Below are 21,904 nucleotides of genomic sequence, written 5' to 3' on the forward strand. Positions count from 1 at the left end.
TGTGTGTGAGGTGTTCAATTACGACGTTGACGCTAGATCACTGTGGTTGTGTGAGCAGCTGGTTTATGTCGTGTCCTGTTGTAATAAAGAAATGAATATTAAAAAAAATAAACACGTCTCTGGCATTGGGTCACTTTGCCCCTACGTGGGACTGACCCTTTAACCCATTACACACGTCCCTGTCATTAGGTCACTTTGCCCCTACGTGGGACTGACCCTTTAACCCATTAAACACATCCCTGTCATTAGGTCACTTTGCTCCGACGTGGGACTGACCCTTTAACCCATTACACACGTCCGTCATTAGGTCACTTTGCCCCTACGTGGGACTGACCCTTTAACCCATTACACACGTCCCTGTCATTAGGTCACTTTGCCCCTACATGGGACTGACCCTTTATCCCATTAAACACGTCCCTGTCATTAGGTCACTTTGCTCCTACGTGGGACTGACCCTTTATCCCATTAAACACGTCCCTGTCATTAGGTCACTTTGTCCCTACGTGGGACTGACCCTTTAACCCATTAAACACGTCCCTGTCATTAGGTCACTTTGCCCCTACGTGGGACTGACCCTTTAACCCATTACACACGTCCCTGTCATTAGGTCACTTTGCTGCTACGTGGGACTGACCCTTTAACCCATTAAACACCCCAAATAATGACATCACACAGGAGGCAATATTAAAAATTAAAAAAAGGGGTTTTATTTTTTTTCTGTCGCAGTCTCGTCATCTTTTCAATATGAAAAAGCAACAGTAAACTAAAATAAAAATATTTATGGTGCGAGAGAAGAAAAAAGGGTTAAAAAAAAAATGAAACGAGAGAAAAGTAAAGAAAATATGAAATATGTACCTTTCCCGTCTTCCTCACAATTCCAATTATTTACGACGAGCAAGAATATCAATTGTTTATTGTTAATTACCTCAGCTATTGATTGATTGCGGTCGTTTAAAAAGATGGCCAACTGCCGGAGTGTGGATTTCGGGCCTACATTCCGAACACGGCTTAAATCCCTCATCGTCACATATCTTTCAACTTAGTGCATTCGTTAGGTATTAATGAGCGGTTCTGATCTTAATTGCTGGTTGTTGATTAAAAAACATTGGTTAATTAAGGTCTACTGAGACTCGAGGCCTTTTTGGGCTTGAGCAAAACCACCATTTTTTTAATCTCTTGCCAAGTTTAGGGGAGGGGTGGCCACAGGGGCAGGGGGAGTGGCAGTGACGTACGCACATCACGTGGAACACATCAGGCAGAGTGTTCACGGTAATAACTTAAGTAAACTAGCAGCGGAGACAAAATGGCAGTTGCGGGACAAAATGGCCGCCAGTAGCTTTGGGCCTAGCAGAGATTAAGATGGGACTGAAGGCTATCAGACTCTTACAGTCCAAGGGTATGATGGGAGATGTGATCATGGCTCGGTACTTAACCCTCTCGCAGCTGAAGAGACCAGCACCCGTTCACAGAGAGGGCAGGAGACATCTTGGAAGTAGTAGGCGTGGGGAAATCAAAATGGCAACAAGTGTTTTACCACAGACAGGAGGTTGAGGCCTACCCTCAAACCTACAGCCAGAAGCCCACCCTGCAGATTCCAGAGGCCTACTCCCGCCAAGCCCAATGGCCTACCCTCAAACTAAGCCAGATGTCTACTCTAGCCAAGGCCCACCTATGCCAAAGCCAGAGGCCTACCCTGAAATCCCAGGCCAGAAGCCTACCCTGAAAGGCCAGAAGCCTACCCTGAAAGGCCAGGCCAGAAGCCTACCCTGAAAGGCCAGGCCAGAAGCCTACCCTGAAAGGCCAGAGGCCCTACCCTGAGAGCCCAGGCCAGAGAGCTACTGATCAAACCTAAAGTCACAATCCTACATGGCTTGCGCCAAGGTCAAACCCCATTGACTAAGAGAAAGAGAGGAAGAGAAGAGGAGGAGCAGAAGAGTGGACACAACGAATAAAAAAAAAAAGGTTAAAAACCACAAAAGTAGCAGAAGTGATGGAAAAAAAGATGAAGAGAAAACAAAAACGCTAATCTTCGGTACAGACTTTTCTTCCCCCTCGGCCTGCGAATGGAGTAGGATGGAAGGTGAGCAAGAGAAGGAGGCGGTGGTGGTGGAGAGATTCTAGGCCTCCTCCTCTGCCTCCTCGTTGAAGTCTTCTTCTTCCTCAGCTGTAGCATCTTGATACTGCTGGTACTCCGACACCAGGTCGTTCATGTTGCTCTCGGCCTCTGTGAACTCCATCTCGTCCATCCCCTCTCCGGTGTACCAGTGGAGGAAGGCCTTGCGGCGGAACATGGCGGTGAACTGCTCGGAGATGCGCTTGAACAGCTCCTGGATGGCCGTGCTGTTGCCGATAAAGGTGACGGCCATCTTGAGGCCGCGGGGCGGGATGTCGCACACGGCCGTCTTGACGTTGTTCGGGATCCACTCCACAAAGTAGCTGCTGTTCTTATTCTGGACGTTCAACATCTGCTCGTCCACCTCCTTCATGGACATGCGTCCCCGGAAGACAGCCGCCACAGTCAGGTAGCGGCCATGGCGCGGGTCGCAGGCGGCCATCATGTTTTTGGCGTCGAACACCTGCTGGGTGAGCTCGGGGACGGTCAGTGCCCGGTACTGCTGGCTCCCGCGGCTGGTCAGGGGGGCGAAGCCTGGCATGAAGAAGTGGAGACGTGGGAAGGGGACCATGTTCACCGCCAGCTTGCGCAAGTCAGCGTTGAGCTGGCCTGGGAAGCGAAGGCACGTGGTGACGCCGCTCATGGTGGCACTGACCAGGTGGTTGAGGTCCCCGTAGGTCGGGGTGGTGAGCTTGAGTGTGCGGAAGCAAATGTCATACAGGGCCTCGTTGTCGATGCAGTAGGTCTCATCCGTGTTCTCCACCAGCTGGTGCACGGAGAGAGTGGCATTGTATGGCTCCACCACGGTGTCCGAAACCTTGGGGGAGGGCACCACACTGAAGGTGTTCATGATGCGGTCGGGGTACTCCTCTCGGATCTTGCTGATGAGGAGGGTGCCCATGCCGGAGCCAGTCCCACCGCCCAGCGAGTGAGTAAGCTGGAAGCCCTGCAGACAGTCGCAGCTCTCTGCCTCCTTCCTCACCACATCCAACACCGAGTCGACCAGCTCAGCTCCTTCCGTGTAATGCCCCTTGGCCCAGTTGTTGCCAGCCCCGCTCTGGCCTGAGGAAGAAATGGAGAAGTGGAGTGAGAGAGACACAAGAGGAAGGGAAAGGAGGCTTTACAAGCACCTATCTAAAATCAAGGCAAATTGGTGTCAGAAGTGGGATTTTCTGATGGATTTATAACCAGCAATTTCAAATAACCCCCGTTATCTATCTACCCTTCTCCTAGTTCATTCTGGCAAAGTGGAGTCAGTTAGGATTAAATCATAGAGATTACCGTGTAGACACTCTACTGCAGGCTTTTGGGGCCTGTTAGAAAAAAAAAAAATCTCAAAGCCAAAAACCAGTGGGGACTAAAAATAATGTCTGGTAATTAGGTCTAATAGGAGTAGATACTGTATGTTTTGTGGGATCATTATGGGGATTTTGAGAGTCAGGATTCCAGGCCTAAACATGGGACAGGTCAATATATTTCATATATATACACACTGTTTTGATATCAGGGATCATATGGCTGTGAACGTTAGGGCGCCAAGGGGGAATAAATTCACGACTCGCCACGGTGGATAATTCCTCTTACCAAAGACAAAGTTGTCGGGCCTGAAGATCTGGCCGAAGGGGCCGGAGCGGACGGAGTCCATGGTTCCCGGTTCCAGATCAACCAAGATGGCTCTGGGAACATATTTACCACCTGGGGGGAGGAGAGAGAAGAGAGATATAAGGCTCTGGTCTTGGAAGTTGGATGTCCCCACGTGAGACTGAAAAGAAAAAAAGGAGAGAACAGGGTGGTGTAAGAAGTGGGATACCTGTGAGGGACTGGAGATGGGAAGAAAGAGAAGAGGGTCGGTCTCGGAAGTGGGATGAACCATGAGACGGTAGAGGGACATAAAGGGGGGAATGGAGAAGGAGCTGGCCCCTGAAGTGGGTTTCTCATGAGACTGGCGTGGGGAGAGGGATAACTGGTCTCTAATCTGGGATTCCCCGTATGAGATATGAGAGAGGATGGGAAGAGAGAGAAAGAAAAAGGAGAGAGAGAGAGACGCGGGGGAGGGAGGAAAAGAAAGAGAGAAAGGGGAGAGAGAGAGAAAGGGGAGAGAGAAAGACGCGGGGGAGGGAGGAAAAGAAAGAAATAGAGGGAGAGAGAGAGAGAGAGAAAAAGAGAGAAAGAGAAAGGGGAGAGAGAAAAACGCGGGGGAGGGAGGAAAAGAAAGAGAGAGAGAGAGAAAGGGGGAGAAATGTCTCTGAAGAGGCATGAACCTTGAAAAACCAGGGAGGGAGAAAGAGGGGGTGAAATAGGGAAGCTGGTCTCTGAAGTGGAATTCCCATGAGAGGAATCACGGAGTCTCGGAAGTGGGGTGCCCCCCCTGTGAGAGTGGACAGCGAGCACAGGACTGGCCTTTGAAGTGGAAGCCCCGGGATTACCTGTGGCCTCGTTGTAGTAGACACTGATCCTGTCCAGCTGCAGGTCACTGTCTCCGTGGTACGTCCCCGTTGGGTCAATCCCGTGCTCGTCACTGATCACCTCCCAAAACTGAGAGCGAGAGACAGAGAGATAATATCACATAAATATCTATATCTATATGCTTTGCTGTGGAGGGGTTTTGGCACTTTTTTTACCCACCATAACTTAACTAAGAGTGTGTGTGTGTGTATATACACATACATACGTGTGTGTGTGTGTGTGTATACACACACACACACACACACCTCTATACCTCTATACACACACACACACACACACACACACCTCTATACCTCTCTCTATATATATATATATACACACACACCTCTATACACACACACACACACACACACACACACCTCATATATATATATATATATATATACACACACCTCTATATATATATATACACACACACATACACACACCTCTATACACACACACACACACACACTTCTGAGTTGTTGAAACTGATTACAACATCCCCTTCCACCTACACATAACAGATGTATACTGTACGGATCTCCCTCTCTCTCGGTTTCTAGATTTGCAATGTATTCTCGGTCCTGTAGTACCAATTTCCCTCGCTGGTTCTGGATTTGCAATGCATTCTGGTCCCTGTAGTCCTGATCTCTAGCTGGTTCTGGATTTACAGCACATTCTGGTCTCCGTAGTCCTGATCTCTCGCTGGTTCTGGATTTACAGCACATTCTGGTCCCTGTAGTCCTGATCTCTCGCTGGTTCTGGATTTACAACACATTCTGGTCCCTGCAGTCCTGATCTCTCGCTGGTTCTGGATTTACAGCACATTCTGGTCCCTGTAGTCCTGATCTCTCGCTGGTTCTGGATTTACAGCACATTCTGGTCCCTGTAGTCCTGATCTCTCGATGGTTCTGGATTTACAATGCATTCTGGTCCCTGTAGTCCTGATCTCTAGCTGGTTCTGGATTTACAGCACATTCTGGTCTCCGTAGTCCTGATCTCTCGCTGGTTCTGGATTTACAGCACATTCTGGTCCTTGTAGTACTGATCTCTCGCTGGTTCTGGATTTACAGCACATTCTGGTCCCTGTAGTCCTGATCTCTCGCTGGTTCTGGATTTACAGCACATTCTGGTCCCTGTAGTCCTGATCTCTCGCTGGTTCTGGATTTACAGCACATTCTGGTCCCTGTAGTACTGATCTCTCGATGGTTCTGGATTTACAATGCATTCTGGTCCCTGTAGTCCTGATCTCTCGCTGGTTCTGGATTTACAATGCATTCTGGTCCCTGTAGTCCTGATCTCTCGCTGGTTCTGGATTTACAACACATTCTGGTCCCTGTAGTACTGATCTCTCGATGGTTCTGGATTTACAATGCATTCTGGTCCCTGTAGTCCTGATCTCTCGCTGGTTCTGGATTTACAACACATTCTGGTCCCTGCAGTCCTGATCTCTCGCTGGTTCTGGATTTACAACACATTCTGGTCCCTGTAGTCCTGATCTCTCGCTGGTTCTGGATTTACAGCACATTCTGGTCTCTGTAGTCCTGATCTCTCGCTGGTTCTGGATTTACAGCACATTCTGGTCCCTGTAGTCCTGATCTCTCGCTGGTTCTGGATTTACAACACATTCTGGTCCCTGCAGTCCTGATCTCTCGCTGGTTCTGGATTTACAACACATTCTGGTCCCTGTAGTACTGATCTCTCGATGGTTCTGGATTTACAATGCATTCTGGTCCCTGTAGTCCTGATCTCTCGCTGGTTCTGGATTTACAACACATTCTGGTCCCTGTAGTACTGATCTCTCGATGGTTCTGGATTTACAGCACATTCTGGTCCCTGTAGTCCTGATCTCTCGCTGGTTCTGGATTTACAACACATTCTGGTCCCTGCAGTCCTGATCTCTCGCTGGTTCTGGATTTACAACACATTCTGGTCCCTGTAGTCCTGATCTCTCGCTGGTTCTGGATTTACAGCACATTCTGGTCTCTGTAGTCCTGATCTCTCGCTGGTTCTGGATTTACAGCACATTCTGGTCTCTGTAGTCCTGATCTCTCGCTGGTTCTGGATTTACAGCACATTCTGGTCTCCGTAGTCCTGATCTCTCGCTGGTTCTGGATTTACAGCACATTCTGGTCCTTGTAGTACTGATCTCTCACTGGTTCTGGATTTACAGCACATTCTGGTCCCTGTAGTACTGATCTCTCGCTGGTTCTGGATTTACAGCACATTCTGGTCCCTGTAGTCCTGATCTCTCGCTGGTTCTGGATTTACAGCACATTCTGGTCCCTGTAGTCCTGATCTCTCGATGGTTCTGGATTTACAATGCATTCTGGTCCCTGTAGTCCTGATCTCTCGCTGGTTCTGGATTTACAACACATTCTGGTCCCTGCAGTCCTGATCTCTCGCTGGTTCTGGATTTACAACACATTCTGGTCCCTGTAGTACTGATCTCTCGATGGTTCTGGATTTACAATGCATTCTGGTCCCTGCAGTCCTGATCTCTAGCTGGTTCTGGATTTACAGCACATTCTGGTCTCTGTAGTCCTGATCTCTCACTGGTTCTGGATTTACAGCACATTCTGGTCCCTGTAGTCCTGATCTCTCGCTGGTTCTGGATTTACAGCACATTCTGGTCCCTGCAGTCCTGATCTCTAGCTGGTTCTGGATTTACAACACATTCTGGTCCCTGTAGTCCTGATCTCTCGCTGGTTCTGGATTTACAGCACATTCTGGTCCCTGTAGTCCTGATCTCTCGCTGGTTCTGGATTTACAGCACATTCTGGTCCCTGTAGTGCTGAATTCTCACTGGTTCTGGATTTGCAATGCATGCTGGTCCCTATATGCAGTGTCCCTGTCTCTCTAGAGCTGGATTTGCAATGCATGCTGGTCCCTGTATGCAGGGTCCCTGTCTTGATCTCTCTAGATCTGTATTTGCAATGCATTCTGGTCCCTGTATGCAGTGTCCCTGTCTCTCTAGAGCTGGATTTGCAATGCATGCTGGTCCCTGTCTCTCTAGAGCTGGATTTGCAATGCATGCTGGTCCCTGTATGCAGGGTCCCTGTCTTGATCTCTCTAGATCTGTACTTGCAATGCATTCTGGTCCCTGTATGCAGTGTCCCTGTCTCTCTAGATCTGTATTTGCAATGCATGCTGGTCCCTGTATGCAGGGCCCCTGTCTCTCTAGATCTGTATTTGCAATGCATGCTGGTCCCTGTATGCAGGGCCCCTGTCTTGATCTCTCTAGATCTGTATTTGCAATGCATGCTGGTCCCTATAGTCAGTTATCCCCCTTGCCTGCTCTCAGATATGCAATGCATTGTGGGCCCTGTAGCCCTGATCTTTCTCTAGATCTGTTGCCCCCCCCCCTCTCCCCCCCCTTCCCCCCCAAGGACAGAAGAAGTCAGAACAATGAAGCCTTTTACAGAAAGGGACGTAGGCAAACGGGGGAAGGGACAGAAGAGACAGTGTCCCCAAATCATAACGCGGCCCCCCCCACCCTCCCCCCGCGTGGAGAGGGGACAGTGAAGGAGCTAATTATATGAAACGAGTATGTATGATATAGATATAGAGCGATAGATAGAGATATATATAGATGTGTGTGTGGGGGGGGGAGGAGGGGTCGGGGTGTGTGTGGGGGGGGAGGGGAGGTCGGTGTGTGTGTGGGGGGGAGGAGGGGTCGGTGTGTGTGTGTGGGGGTCGGAGGGGTCGGTGTGTGTGTGTGTGGGGGGAGGAGGGGTCGGTGTGTGTGGGGGGGAGGAGGGGTCGGGGTGTCTGTGTGGGGGGGAGGAGGGGTCGGGGTGTGTGTGTGGGGGGGAGGAGGGGTCGGGGAGTGTGTGTGGGGGGGAGGAGGGGTCGGTGTGTGTGTGTGGGGGGGAGGAGGGGTCGGTGTGTGTGGGGGGGAGGAGGGGTCGGTGTGTGTGTGGGGGGGAGGAGGGGTCGGTGTGTGTGTGGGGGGGAGGAGGGGTCGGTGTGTGTGTGGGGGGGAGGAGGGGTCGGTGTGTGTGTGGGGGGGAGGAGGGGTCGGTGTGTGTGTGGGGGGGAGGAGGGGTCGGTGTGTGTGGGGGGGAGGAGGGGTCGGTGTGTGTGTGGGGGGGAGGAGGGGTCGGTGTGTGTGTGGGGGGGAGGAGGGGTCGGTGTGTGTGTAGGGGGAGGAGGGGTCGGTGTGTGTGTGGGGGGGAGGAGGGGTCGGTGTGTGTGTGGGGGGGAGGAGGGGTCGGTGTGTGTGTGGGGGGGAGGAGGGGTCGTGTGTGTGTGGGGGGGAGGAGGGGTCGGTGTGTGTGTGAGGGGAGGAGGGGTCAGTGTGTGTGTGAGGGGAGGAGGGGTCAGTGTGTGTGTGTGGGGGAGGAGGGGTCGGTGTGTGTGTGTGGGGGGGGAGAGGAGGGGTCGGTGTGTGGGGGGGAGGAGGGGTCGGTGTGTGTGGGGGGGAGGAGGGGTCGGTGTGTGTGTGGGGGGGGGAGGAGGGGTCGGTGTGTGTGTGGCGGGAAGGAGGGGTCGGTGCGTGTGTGGGGGGGGAGGAGGGGTCAGTGTGTGTGGGGGGGAGGAGGGGTCGGTGTGTGTGTGTGGGGGAGGAGGGGTCGGTGTGTGTGGGGGGGGAGGAGGGGGTCGGTGTGTGTGTGGGGGGGGAGAGGGGTCGGTGTGTGTGTAGGGGGAGGAGGGGTCGGTGTGTGTGTGTAGGGGGAGGAGCGGTCGGTGTGTGTGGGGGGGAGGAGGGGTCGGTGTGTGTGTGGGGGGGGGAGGGGGTCGGTGTGTGTGTGTAGGGGGAGGAGCGGTCGGTGTGTGGGGGGGAGGAGGGGTCGGGGTGTCTGTGTGGGGGGGAGGAGGGGTCGGTGCGTGTGAGGGGGGGAGGAGGGGTCGGTGCGTGTGTGTGGGGGGAGAGGAGGGGTCGGTGCGTGTGTGTGGGGGGAGAGGAGGGGTCGGTGTGTGGGGGGGAGGAGGGGTCGGTGTGTGGGGGGGAGGAGGGGTCGGTGTGTGTGGGGGGAGGAGGAGGGGTCGGTGTGTGTGTGGGGGGAGGAGGAGGGGTCGGTGTGTGTGTGGGGGGAGGAGGAGGGGTCGGTGTGTGTCGGGGGATTAGGAGGGATCGGTGTGTGTGGGGGGGGGAGGAGGGGTCAGTGTGTGTGTGGGGGGGAGGAGGGGTCGGTGTGTGTGTGGGGGGGAGGAGGGGTCGGTGTGTGTGTGTGGGGGAGGAGGAGGGGTCGGTGTGTGTGGGGGGGGGGAGGAGGGGTCGGTGTGTGTGTGGGGGGGAGGAGGAGGGGTCGGTGTGTGTGTGTGGGGTGGAGGAGTCGGTGTGTGTGTGTGGGGTGGAGGAGGGGTCGGTGTGTATGTGTGGGGTGGAGGAGGGGTCGGTGTGTGTGTGGGGGGGAGGAGGGGTCGGTGTGTTTGGGGGGGGAGTGGTCAGTGTGTGTGTGTGGGGGAGAGGGGTCGGTGTGTCTGTGTGTGGGGGAGGAGGGGTCGGTGTGTTTGGGGGGGAGGAGTGGTCGGTGTGTGTTTGTGGCGGGGAGGAGGGGTCGGTGTGTTTGGGGGGGGAGTGGTCAGTGTGTGTGTGTGGGGGAGAGGGGTCGGTGTGTCTGTGTGTGGGGGAGGAGGGGTCGGTGTGTTTGGGGGGGAGGAGTGGTCGGTGTGTGTTTGTGGCGGGGAGGAGGGGTCGGTGCGTGTGTGGGGGGGAGGAGGGGTCGGTGCGTGTGTGTGGGGGGAGAGGAGGGGTCGGTGCGTGTGTGTGGGGGAGAGGAGGGGTCGGTGTGTGGGGGGGGAGGAGGGGTCGGTGTGTGGGGGGGGAGGAAGGGTCGGTGTGTGTGGGGGGAGGAGGAGGGGTCGGTGTGTGTGTGGGGGGAGGAGGAGGGGTCGGTGTGTGTGTGTGGGGGGAGGAGGAGGGGTCGGTGTGTGTGGGGGGGAGGAGGAGGGATCGGTGTGTGTGGGGGGGGAGGAGGGGTCGGTGTGTGTGTGGGGGGGGGGAGGAGGGGTCGGTGTGTGTGTGGGGGGGAGGAGGAGGGGTCGGTGTGTGGGGGGGGAGGATGAGGGGTCGGTGTGTGTGGGGTGGAGGAGGGGTGTGTGTGTGTGTGTGGGGGGGGGAGGAGGGGTCGGTGTGTTTGGGGGGGGAGTGGTCAGTGTGTGTGTGTGGGGGAGAGGGGTCGGTGTGTTTGGGGGGGAGGAGTGGTCGGTGTGTGTTTGTGGCGGGGAGGAGTGGTCGGTGTGTGTGTGGGGGGGAGGAGGGGTCGGCGTGTGTGTGGGGGGGGAGGGGTCGGCGTGTGTGTGGGGGGGAGGAGGGGTCGGCGTGTGTGTGGGGGGGAGGAGGGGTCGGTGTGTGTGTGTGGGGGGGAGGAGGGGTCGGTGTGTGTGTGGGGGAGAGGAGGGGTCGGTGTGTGTGTGGGAGGGGAGGAGGGGTCGGTGTATATGTGGGGGGAGGAGGGGTCGGGTGTCTATGTGGGGGGGAGGGGGGGTTGGTGTGGGGGGGGAGGAGGGGTTGGTGTGTGTGTGTGGGGGGAGGGGTCAATGTGTCTGTGGAGGGGAGGAGGGGTCGGTGTGTGTGGGGGGGAGGAGGGGTCGGTGTGTGTGGGTGGGAGGAGGGGTCGGTGTGTGGGGGGGAGGAGGTGTCGGTGTGTGTGTGGGGGGGGGAGGGGGGGAGGGTGTCTGTGGGGGGGAGGAGGGGTCGGGGTGCGTGTGTGGGGGGGAGGAGTCGGTGTGTGTGTGTGGGGTGGAGGAGGGGTCGGTGTGTGTGTGGGGGGGAGGAGGGGTCAGTGTGTGTGTGTGGGGGGGAGGAGGGGTCGGTGTGTGTGGGGGGGGAGGAGGGGTCGGTGTGTTTGGGGGGGAGGAGTGGTCACACAGTGTGTGTGTGGGGGGGAGAGGGGTCGGTGTGTGTGTGTGGGGTGGAGGAGGGGTCGGTGTGTGTGTGGGGGGGAGGAGGGGTCAGTGTGTGTGTGTGGGGGGGAGGAGGGGTCGGTGTGTGGGGGGGGAGGAGGGGTCGGTGTGTTTGGGGGGGAGGAGTGGTCACACAGTGTGTGTGTGGGGGGGAGAGGGGTCGGTGTGTTTGGGGGGGAGGAGTGGTCACACAGTGTGTGTGTGGGGGGGGAGAGGGGTCGGTGTGTCTGTGTGGGGGGGAGGAGGGGTCGGTGTGTGTGTGGGGGGGGAGGAGGGATCGATGTGTGTGTGGGGGGGGAGGAGGAGGGGTCGGGGTGTCTGTGGGGGGGAGGAGGGGTCGGGGTGCGTGTGTGGGGGGGAGGAGGGGTCGGTGTGTGTGTGTGGGGGTAGGAGGGGTCGGTGTGTGTGTATGGGGGGGAGGAGGGGTCGGTGTGTGTGTGTGGGGGGAGGAGGGGTCGGTGTGTGTGTGTGTGGGGGGAGGAGGGGTCGGTGTGTGTGTGTGGGGGGGAGGAGGGGTCGGTGTATATGTGGGGGAGGAGGAGGGGTCGGGGTGTCTGTGTGGGGGGAGGAGGGGTCGGGGTGCGTGTGGGGGGGAGGAGGGGTCGGTGTGTGTGTGTGTGGGCGGGAGAAGGGGTCGGTGTGTGTGTGTGGGGGGAGGAGGGGTCGGTGTGTCTGTGGGGGGGAGGAGGGGTCGGTGTGTGTGGGGGGGGAGGAGGGGTCGGTGTGTCTGTGAGGGGGGGAGGAGGGGTCGGTGTGTCTGTATGGGGGGAGGAGGGGTCGGTGTGTGTGTGTGGGGGGGAGGAGGGGTCGGTGTGTGTGTGTGGGGGGGAGGAGGGGTCGGTGTGTGTGTGTGGGGGGGAGGAGGGGTCGGTGTGTGTGTGGGGGGGAGGAGGGGTCGGGGTGCGTGTGTGGGGGGGAGGAGGGGTCGGGGTGCGTGTGTGGGGGGGAGGAGGGGTCGGTGCGTGTGTGGGGGGAGAGGAGGGGTCGGTGTGTGGGGGGGGAGGAGGGGTCGGTGTGTGGGGGGGGAGGAGGGGTCGGTGTGTGGGGGGGGAGGAGGGGTCGGTGTGTGTGGGGGGAGGAGGGGTCGGTGTGTGTGTGGGGGGAGGAGGAGGGGTCGGTGTGTGTGTGGGGGGAGGAGGAGGGGTCGGTGTGTGTGGGGGGGAGGAGGAGGGGTCGGTGTGTGTGGGGGGGAGGAGGAGGGATCGGTGTGTGTGTGTGGGGGGGGAGGAGGGGTCGGTGTGTGTGTGGGGGGGAGGAGGAGGGGTCGGTGTGTGTGTGGGGGGGAGGAGGAGGGGTCGGTGTGTGGGGGGGGAGGATGAGGGGTCGGTGTGTGTGGGGTGGAGGAGGGGTGTGTGTGGGGGGGAGGAGGGGTCGGTGTGTTTGGGGGGGGGAGTGGTCAGTGTGTGTGTGTTGGGGAGAGGGGTCGGTGTGTCTGTGTGTGGGGGAGGAGGGGTCGGTGTGTTTGGGGGGGAGGAGTGGTCGGTGTGTGTTTGTGGCGGGGAGGAGGGGTCGGTGTGTGTGTGGGGGGGAGGAGGGGTCGGCGTGTGTGTGTGGGGGGAGGGGTCGGCGTGTGTGTGGGGGGGAGGAGGGGTCGGCGTGTGTGTGGGGGGGAGGAGGGGTCGGTGTGTGTGTGTGGGGGGGAGGAGGGGTCGGTGTGTGTGTGGGGGAGAGGAGGGGTCGGTGTGTGTGTGTGGGAGGGGAGGAGGGGTCGGTGTATATGTGGGGGGAGGAGGGGTCGGGGTGTCTATGTGGGGGGGAGGGGGGGTTGGTGTGGGGGGGGGAGGAGGGGTCGGTGTGTGTGTGGGGGGAGGGGTCAATGTGTCTGTGGGGGGGAGGAGGGGTCGGTGTGTGTGGGGGGGAGGAGGGGTCGGTGTGTGTGGGGGGGAGGAGGGGTCGGTGTGTGTGGGGGGGAGGAGGGGTCGGTGTGTGTGGGTGGGAGGAGGGGTCGGTGTGTGGGGGGGAGGAGGGGTCAGTGTGTGTGTGGGGGGTGAGGGGGGGTCGGGGTGTCTGTGGGGGGGAGGAGGGGTCGGGGTGCGTGTGTGGGGGGGAGGAGTCGGTGTGTGTGTGTGGGGAGAGGGGTCGGTGTGTCTGTGTGTGGGGGAGGAGGGGTCGGTGTGTTTGGGGGGGAGGAGTGGTCGGTGTGTGTTTGTGGCGGGGAGGAGGGGTCGGTGTGTGTGTGGGGGGGAGGAGGGGTCGGCGTGTGTGTGGGGGGGAGGGGTCGGCGTGTGTGTGGGGGGGAGGAGGGGTCGGCGTGTGTGTGGGGGGGAGGAGGGGTCGGTGTGTGTGTGTGGGGGGGAGGAGGGGTCGGTGTGTGTGTGGGGGAGAGGAGGGGTCGGTGTGTGTGTGGGGGAGAGGAGGGGTCGGTGTGTGTGTGTGGGAGGGGAGGAGGGGTCGGTGTATATGTGGGGGGAGGAGGGGTCGGGGTGTCTATGTGGGGGGGAGGGGGGGTTGGTGTGGGGGGGGGAGGAGGGGTCGGTGTGTGTGTGTGGGGGGAGGGGTCAATGTGTCTGTGGGGGGGAGGAGGGGTCGGTGTGTGTGGGGGGGAGGAGGGGTCGGTGTGTGTGGGGGGGAGGAGGGGTCGGTGTGTGGGGGGGAGGAGGGGTCGGTGTGTGTGGGTGGGAGGAGGGGTCGGTGTGTGGGGGGGAGGAGGGGTCGGTGTGTGTGGGTGGGAGGAGGGGTCGGTGTGTGGGGGGGAGGAGGGGTCAGTGTGTGTGTGGGGGGTGAGGGGGGGTCGGGGTGTCTGTGGGGGGGAGGAGGGGTCGGGGTGCGTGTGTGGGGGGGGAGGAGTCGGTGTGTGTGTGTGGGGTGGAGGAGGGGTCGGTGTGTGTGTGGGGGGGAGGAGGGGTCAGTGTGTGTGTGTGGGGGGGAGGAGGGGTCGGTGTGTGGGGGGGGAGGAGGGGTCGGTGTGTTTGGGGGGAGGAGTGGTCACACAGTGTGTGTGTGGGGGGGAGAGGGGTCGGTGTGTGTGGGGGGGAGAGGGGTCGGTGTGTTTGGGGGGGAGGAGTGGTCACACAGTGTGTGTGTGGGGGGGAGAGGGGTCGGTGTGTCTGTGTGGGGGGGAGGAGGGGTCGGTGTGTGTGGCGGGGAGGAGGGGTCGGTGTGTGTGTGGGGGGGAGGAGGGATCGATGTGTGTGTGGGGGGGGAGGAGGAGGGGTCGGGGTGTCTGTGGGGGGGAGGAGGGGTCGGGGTGCGTGTGTGGGGGGGAGGAGGGGTCGGTGTGTGTGTGTGGGGGTAGGAGGGGTCGGTGTGTGTGTGTGGGGGTAGGAGGGGTCGGTGTGTGTGTGTATGGGGGGGGAGGAGGGGTCGGTGTGTGTGTGTGGGGGGGAGGAGGGGTCGGTGTGTGTGTGTGGGGGGAGGAGGGGTCGGTGTATATGTGGGGGAGGAGGAGGGGTCGGTGTGTCTGTGTGTGGGGGAGGAGGGGTCGGTGTGTTTGGGGGGGAGGAGTGGTCGGTGTGTGTTTGTGGCGGGGGAGGAGGGGTCGGTGTGTGTGTGGGGGGAGGAGGGTCGCGTGTGTGTGGGGGAGGGTCGCGTGTGTGGGGGGAGGAGGGGTCGGCGTGTGTGTGGGGGGGAGGAGGGGTCGGTGTGTGTGTGTGGGGGGGAGGAGGGGTCGGTGTGTGTGTGGGGGAGAGGGTCGGTGTGTGTGTGTGGAGGGAGGAGGGGTCGGTGTATATGTGGGGGGAGGAGGGGTCGGGGTGTCTATGTGGGGGGGAGGGGGGTTGGTGTGGGGGGGGGAGGAGGGGTCGGTGTGTGTGTGTGGGGGGAGGGGTCAATGTGTCTGTGGGGGGGAGGAGGGGTCGGTGTGTGTGGGGGGGAGGAGGGGTCGGTGTGTGTGGGGGGGAGGAGGGGTCGGTGTGTGTGGGGGGAGGAGGGGTCGGTGTGTGTGGGTGGGAGGAGGGGTCGGTGTGTGGGGGGGAGGAGGGGTCAGTGTGTGTGTGGGGGTGAGGGGGGGTCGGGGTGTCTGTGGGGGGGAGGAGGGGTCGGGGTGCGTGTGTGGGGGGAGGAGTCGGTGTGTGTGTGTGGGGAGAGGGGTCGGTGTGTCTGTGTGTGGGGGAGGAGGGGTCGTGTGTTTGGGGGGGAGGAGTGGTCGGTGTGTGTTTGTGGCGGGGAGGAGGGGTCGGTGTGTGTGTGGGGGGGAGGAGGGGTCGGCGTGTGTGTGGGGGGGAGGGGTCGGCGTGTGTGTGGGGGGAGGAGGGGTCGGCGTGTGTGTGGGGGGGAGGAGGGGTCGGTGTGTGTGTGTGGGGGGGAGGAGGGGTCGGTGTGTGTGTGGGGGAGAGGAGGGGTCGGTGTGTGTGTGGGGGAGAGGAGGGGTCGGTGTGTGTGTGTGGGAGGGAGGAGGGGTCGGTGTATATGTGGGGGGAGGAGGGTCGGGGTGTCTATGTGGGGGGGAGGGGGGGTTGGTGTGGGGGGGGAGGAGGGGTCGGTGTGTGTGTGTGGGGGGAGGGGTCAATGTGTCTGTGGGGGGGAGGAGGGGTCGGTGTGTGTGGGGGGGAGGAGGGGGTCGGTGTGTGTGGGGGGGAGGAGGGGTCGGTGTGTGGGGGGGAGGAGGGGTCGGTGTGTGTGGGTGGGAGGAGGGGTCGGTGTGTGGGGGGGAGGAGGGGTCAGTGTGTGTGTGGGGGGTGAGGGGGGGTCGGGGTGTCTGTGGGGGGAGGAGGGGTCGGGGTGCGTGTGTGGGGGGGAGGATCGGTGTGTGTGTGTGGGGTGGAGGAGGGGTCGGTGTGTGTGTGGGGGGGAGGAGGGGTCAGTGTGTGTGTGTGGGGGGAGGAGGGGTCAGTGTGTGTGTGTGGGGGGGAGGAGGGGTCGGTGTGTGGGGGGGGAGGAGGGGTCGGTGTGTTTGGGGGGAGGAGTGGTCACACAGTGTGTGTGTGGGGGGGAGAGGGGTCGGTGTGTGTGGGGGGGAGAGGGGTCGGTGTGTTTGGGGGGAGGAGTGGTCACACAGTGTGTGTGTGGGGGGAGAGGGGTCGGTGTGTCTGTGTGGGGGAGGAGGAGGGGTCGGTGTGTGTGGCGGGGAGGAGGGGTCGGTGTGTGTGTGGGGGGGAGAGGATCGATGTGTGTGTGGGGGGGGAGGAGGAGGGTCGGGGTGTCTGTGGGGGGGAGGAGGGTCGGGGTGCGTGTGTGGGGGAGGAGGAGGGGTCGGTGTGTGTGTGTGGGGGTAGGAGGGGTCGGTGTGTGTGTGTGGGGGTAGGAGGGGTCGGTGTGTGTGTGTGGGGGTAGGAGGGTCGGTGTGTGTGTATGGGGGGGAGGAGGGGTCGGTGTGTGTGTGTGGGGGGGAGGAGGGGTCGGTGTGTGTGTGTGGGGGAGGAGGGGTCGGTGTATATGTGGGGGAGGAGGAGGGGTCGGTGTATATGTGGGGGAGGAGGAGGGGTCGGGGTGTCTGTGTGGGGGGAGGAGGGGTCGGGGTGCGTGTGGGGGGGAGGAGGGGTCGGTGTGTGTGTGTGTGGGCGGGAGAAGGGGTCGGTGTGTCTGTGGGGGGAGAGGAGGGGTCGGGGTGCGTGTGGGGGGGAGGAGGGGTCGGTGTGTGTGTGTGTGTGGGGGAGGAGGGGTCGGTGTGTCTGTGGGGGGAGGAGGGGTCGGTGTGTCTGTGGGGGGGAGGAGGGGTCGGTGTGTCTGTGGGGGGAGGAGGGGTCGGTGTGTGTGGGGGGGGGAGGAGGGGTCGGTGTGTGTGGGGGGGGGAGGAGGGGTGGTCGTGTGTCTGTGGGGGGGGAGGAGGGGTCGGTGTGTCTGTATGGGGGGGAGGAGGGGTCGGTGTGTGTGTGTGGGGGGGAGGAGGGGTCGGTGTGTGTGTGTGGGGGGGAGGAGGGTCGGTGTGTGTGTGTGGGGGGAGGAGGGGTCGGTGTGTGTGTGTGGGGGGGGAGGAGGTCGGTGTGTGTGTGGGGGGGAGGAGGGGTCGAGGTGCGTGTGTGGGGGGGAGGAGGGGTCGGGGTGCGTGTGTGGGGGGGAGGAGGGGTCGGTGTGTGTGTGGGGGGGAGGAGGGGTTGGTGTGTGTGTGGGGGGGAGAGGGAGGTCGGTGTGTGTGTGTGTGTGTGTGGGGGAGGAGGGTCGGTGTGTGTGTGTGTGTGGGGGGGGGGGAAGAGGGGTCGGTGTGTCTGTGTGGGGGGAGGAGGGGTCGGTGTGTGTGTGTGGGGGGGGGGAGGAGGGGTCGGTGTGTGTGTGTAGGGTGGAGGAGGGGTCGGTGTGTGTGTAGGGGGGGGAGGAGGGGTCGGTGCGTGTCTTATCCCTCCCCCCTCTTATCCTGATCCTTCTCTTCTCTCTCTATTATCTTTCTCTCCCCCCCTCTGATCTTTCTCTCCCCCTCTCTGATCTTTCTCTCCCCTCTCTTATCTTTCTGTAACTCTCTCTCCTCACCCCTCTCCCCCCATCCCCCACCCCCCCCTCTCTGTGTATCCCTGGACAGCCTCACACAATAAGCTCATTTATAAGGGGGCTCGACGGGCCATTTCCTCCGGTTACTCTCGGATGTGTTATATTCCTGAGCGCGCGGCACAGCTGCAGTCACCACGCCCCGCGGGTGTCACACGCCTGCCCCCCACCCACGTGTGACCGCCCGCTGGCAGAGACGCGGACACCCCGGGGCGTGGTGACTGCAGCTGTGCCGCGCGCTCAGGAATATAACACATCCGAGAGTAACCGGAGGAAATTGCCCGTCGGCCATATTAGGAGCCCGATTATAAATGAGCTTATTGTGTGAGGCTGTCCAGGGATACACAGAGAGGGGGGGTGGGGAGAGATGTAAGGGGAGGAGGGAGGGAGAGAGCGAGAGCGAGATCAGAAGGGGAGAGAGAGAAAGGGATAAGAGGGGAGAGAGCGAGAGAAAGGGATAAGAGGGGAGAGACAGAGAGAGAGAGAGAGAGAGATAAAGGGATGGGGGAGAGAGAGAAAGGAGTAAGGGGGAGAGAGAGAAAGGGATAAGAGAGGAGAGAGACAGAGAAAGGGATGAGGGAGAGAGAGAAAGGAGTAAGGGGGGGAGAGAGAGAGAGAGAGAGAGAGAAGGGAGTAAGGGGGGGAGAGAGAGAAAGGGATAAGAGGGGAGAGACAGAGAGAGAGAGAGAGAGATAAAGGGATGAGGGAGAGAGAGAAAGGAGTAAGGGGGAGAGAGAGAAAGGGATAAGAGAGGAGAGAGACAGAGAAAGGGATGAGGGAGAGAGAGAAAGGAGTAAGGGGGGGAGAGAGAGAGAGAGAGAGAAAGGAGTAAGGGGGGGAGAGAGAGAAAGGGATAAGAGGGGAGAGAGAGAGCGCGAGAGAAAGGGATGAGGGAGAGAGAGAAAGGAGTAAGGGGGGGGAGAGAGAGAAAGGGATAAGAGGGGAGAGAGCGAGAGAAAGAGAGAGAAAGGGATAAGAGGGGAGAGAAAGAGAGAGAAAGGGATAAGAGGGGGGAGAGAGAGCGAGAGAAAGGGATAAGAGGGGAGAGAAAGAGAGAGAAAGGGATAAGAGGGGGGAGAGAGAGCGAGAGAAAGGGATAAGAGGGGGGAGAGAGACACACACACACACACACACACTTTTCAAATATGTAGATCTAGGTTTAAAACACACAGGTCTCACGGGGTTAACAGAACCGGGCTTTTTTATTGAGGCAGGAACCCTGTTTTCGGCCATTCCTGCAGCACCATTAGGGCAGAACAAAGCCCGTCCGCCACCCCTGCCCCCCCCGGGCAATACATGGGGAGGGGGGGAGAAATGGCGCCTTTTCTCTGACCCTACAGAACACCAAAAAACCTTTTAAGGGAAAATAGGGACAGATAACCCCTTCCTCTCCAAACCTGGACAGCACCCGGGTGTCGTCCCGTATCCCCCCCAGATCCTTTTTAGGTTGAAAAACACACACACACACACACACACACACACACACACACACACACACACACACACACACACACACACACACACACACACACACACACACACACACACACACACTATATATCTGTACATATGTTCAAAAATAGATCCAGCACTTTAGACTTGTATTCAATAAATATTTAATAGTGTGTGTGAGTGCGTGTGTGAGTATGTGTCAGTGTGCGTGTGTGAGTATGTGTCAGTGTGCGTGTGTGAGTATGTGTCAGTGTGTGTGTGTGCATGTGCCAGTATGTGTGAGTGTGTGTGCGTATCTGTGAGTGTGTGCGTGCGCGTGTGTGTGTTTTGTCAATATAGTGACTTCTCACAATAATTCCTAGATACAATGTTTTGAAATAAACGTGAAACCTGTGTACCTTCTCCCCTTACCATACTGTATAATACATATACAGTGTATATGGTGAAGCACAGAGAGATGGATCCTCACTCAGGAGGGTGAAAGGGAGAGGCAAAAACCCCTATTAAATGAGGAAATATCCTATTTTTTTTTAGCTGATTGTAGATGGGAAAATTAATGGGTTTTTTTTCTTTCCAATCCTTTTATATTTGGGGTTACTTTCAAAGGATACAGGAATGCCACGTCTTACACCTCTCCACACTGGATCCCCGAACCCCTCCCTCTTTGCTATACACCCCCACCGTTATCTTTCAAGAACCCTACAGTTCCCTTCAGAACTCCCACCCTATAAACCCACATACACACAAATATGGGGTCTCCGTTTAGCCCGTCCACAACGCGTTTAAATATATATTGTGTGTGCCAATTGTGAAATGTAACAACCCCCCTTTCATAAAAACCCTACACAAAGCGGTTATAGGATTTGTGCTTAATGCAGTATTTCTACACAATAAAACGCGTTTATTTTAACGGGGGGGTTGCTATTTTGGCGTCGATTGTGTCACGCATTTGGAGAAATAGAAATATTTTTTAAAAAAAGGTGGTAAAATGCATATTTTAAACAATAAAATAACTCAAAGGGTTTTTATGGGTCTAAAAATGATAGATGATCTCCCATCCTTTGTGTTGGAACAAAAGAAGCCGGGGGAAGATGCCTTTTAGGATCATCTTAAAGCAGTGGGTCCAATTTTAAAAGGATCACACACCCTATATATATATATATATATATATATATATATATATATATATATATATATATATATATATATAAAATCCCTTATTGCGTTGTTTTGTTCCTATAGGGTTAACAACAAAAGACTTGGATTATGGTGGATTTGTACAGATCAGACCGGCAGATGAAAGAGGAACTGACACAGCCCTACAGACTCTATACCCCTACAGACCCTATACCGCCATTTTCATCCTTTTGACAATCCTAAAGTTTCACCCTACACATTAAATACATCTAGTTTAAAGACTCCCCCCCCCCCCCCCATAAAACAAATAATGCTAGATCATATTTTCTCCCCCACACAAGGATATATTCCCAATCACCCTAAAATATTGGGGAGGATTTCATATCCCATATATGAATGTATTGTATTACTAAAACCATTTGTAGAAAAATACTTAAAAAAATCATATGAAAAAACCCATGGTTAAGGAAGGTTCATGAATGTAAAACTGTATATGGGATATGCATTATCACCCTATAGAAATTCCATAGGAATGTATATTTTTTAAGACAGACGGAGGTTGAACACATAGGATTTGGTGTCAAAACCCAGATATTTGTAGTATTTAAAGGGGGATTGAAGGAGTTTTGAGACACACAGTAAGGGATCAGGGGTAATTTGATATACAAATCTCCTGTATTAAATGTTGAAATAGGTTCCCACTTAAATAGATCGAACACACGAAGTATTAATGATTCATTAAAAGAAAATTATCTGGGAAATACATAAATGATCATTTTCTCTGTTGTGGGGTGAGGTGGCTGAAAACGAAACGAATAGCCCCCTCCTCCCCCCACCGGGAGAGGGCGGTCTACCCATGGTCTAACCATCAAAAAGGACCATTTATGTTATATGCAATTTATAAGATTTTAATAGGATTTTCTGCAGGACTAGGGAGGGGGATTATTAAACACCCCCCCATTTTGGGGAGGTGGTCGAGGGGTGGGTATGTCTATGGGTGATCACCCAAATAAAATCTACGTTCCATGCAACTGATGGCATTTTAATGGTGTTTTGTTTGTGCAGATGGGTATATGGCTAGGAAGGCGGGGGTAATTAAAAGGTGATAATTAATTAATGGGATTAATAAATCATCCCCAATTTTGGGGGAGGTGGTAGAAGAGGGTCCCTGCTAGCAGGTGCATGTCATCTCAGGGGGCTCGGGGTCTCACCTTGGCTCCGATCTGGTTGCCACACTGACCAGCCTGTATGTGCACTATCTCCCTCATTCTCGTGGGCGCGCTGGGTGGTCTTGGGGTGGAACGTTGGAGAGGAGGACAACGTTCGAGAATGGAACGTTCGAGACAATGGCAGAGGCAGACAGGGAAGCAGCCGGACTAGGGGGGCTGGGCGGGGCTTGGAGAGAGAGGGCGGGGCTTGGGCGGAAGGGGGGTTTCAAGGGGGGGGGGGGCAAAGAGAAAATGACCTCTGATACAATGTTAATAATGAGATATATACATTATATACAAGTTAGAGAGAGAGAGATACATAGATACAGGTTCAGTA

The 21,904-nt window shown here is 57.4% G+C and overlaps 1 protein-coding gene across 1 annotated transcript; it reads right to left on the reverse strand.

The window, feature by feature from the left end:
- Positions 1–684: 684 nt before the first annotated feature.
- LOC142485370 (tubulin beta chain) lies at positions 685–21,729 on the reverse strand. Its single transcript, XM_075584404.1, has 4 exons — positions 21,571–21,729; positions 4,540–4,648; positions 3,698–3,808; positions 685–3,175 (listed from the first exon to the last, which is right to left on the reverse strand). Exons 1-4 carry the CDS (start codon positions 21,625–21,627, stop codon positions 2,118–2,120), a joined length of 1,335 nt encoding a protein of 444 aa, XP_075440519.1. The 5' UTR covers positions 21,628–21,729; the 3' UTR covers positions 685–2,117.
- Positions 21,730–21,904: the final 175 nt, after the last annotated feature.

This window comes from Ascaphus truei, unplaced genomic scaffold, assembly GCF_040206685.1.
Source record: "Ascaphus truei isolate aAscTru1 unplaced genomic scaffold, aAscTru1.hap1 HAP1_SCAFFOLD_571, whole genome shotgun sequence".
Classification (NCBI taxonomy): Eukaryota; Metazoa; Chordata; class Amphibia; order Anura; family Ascaphidae; genus Ascaphus; species Ascaphus truei.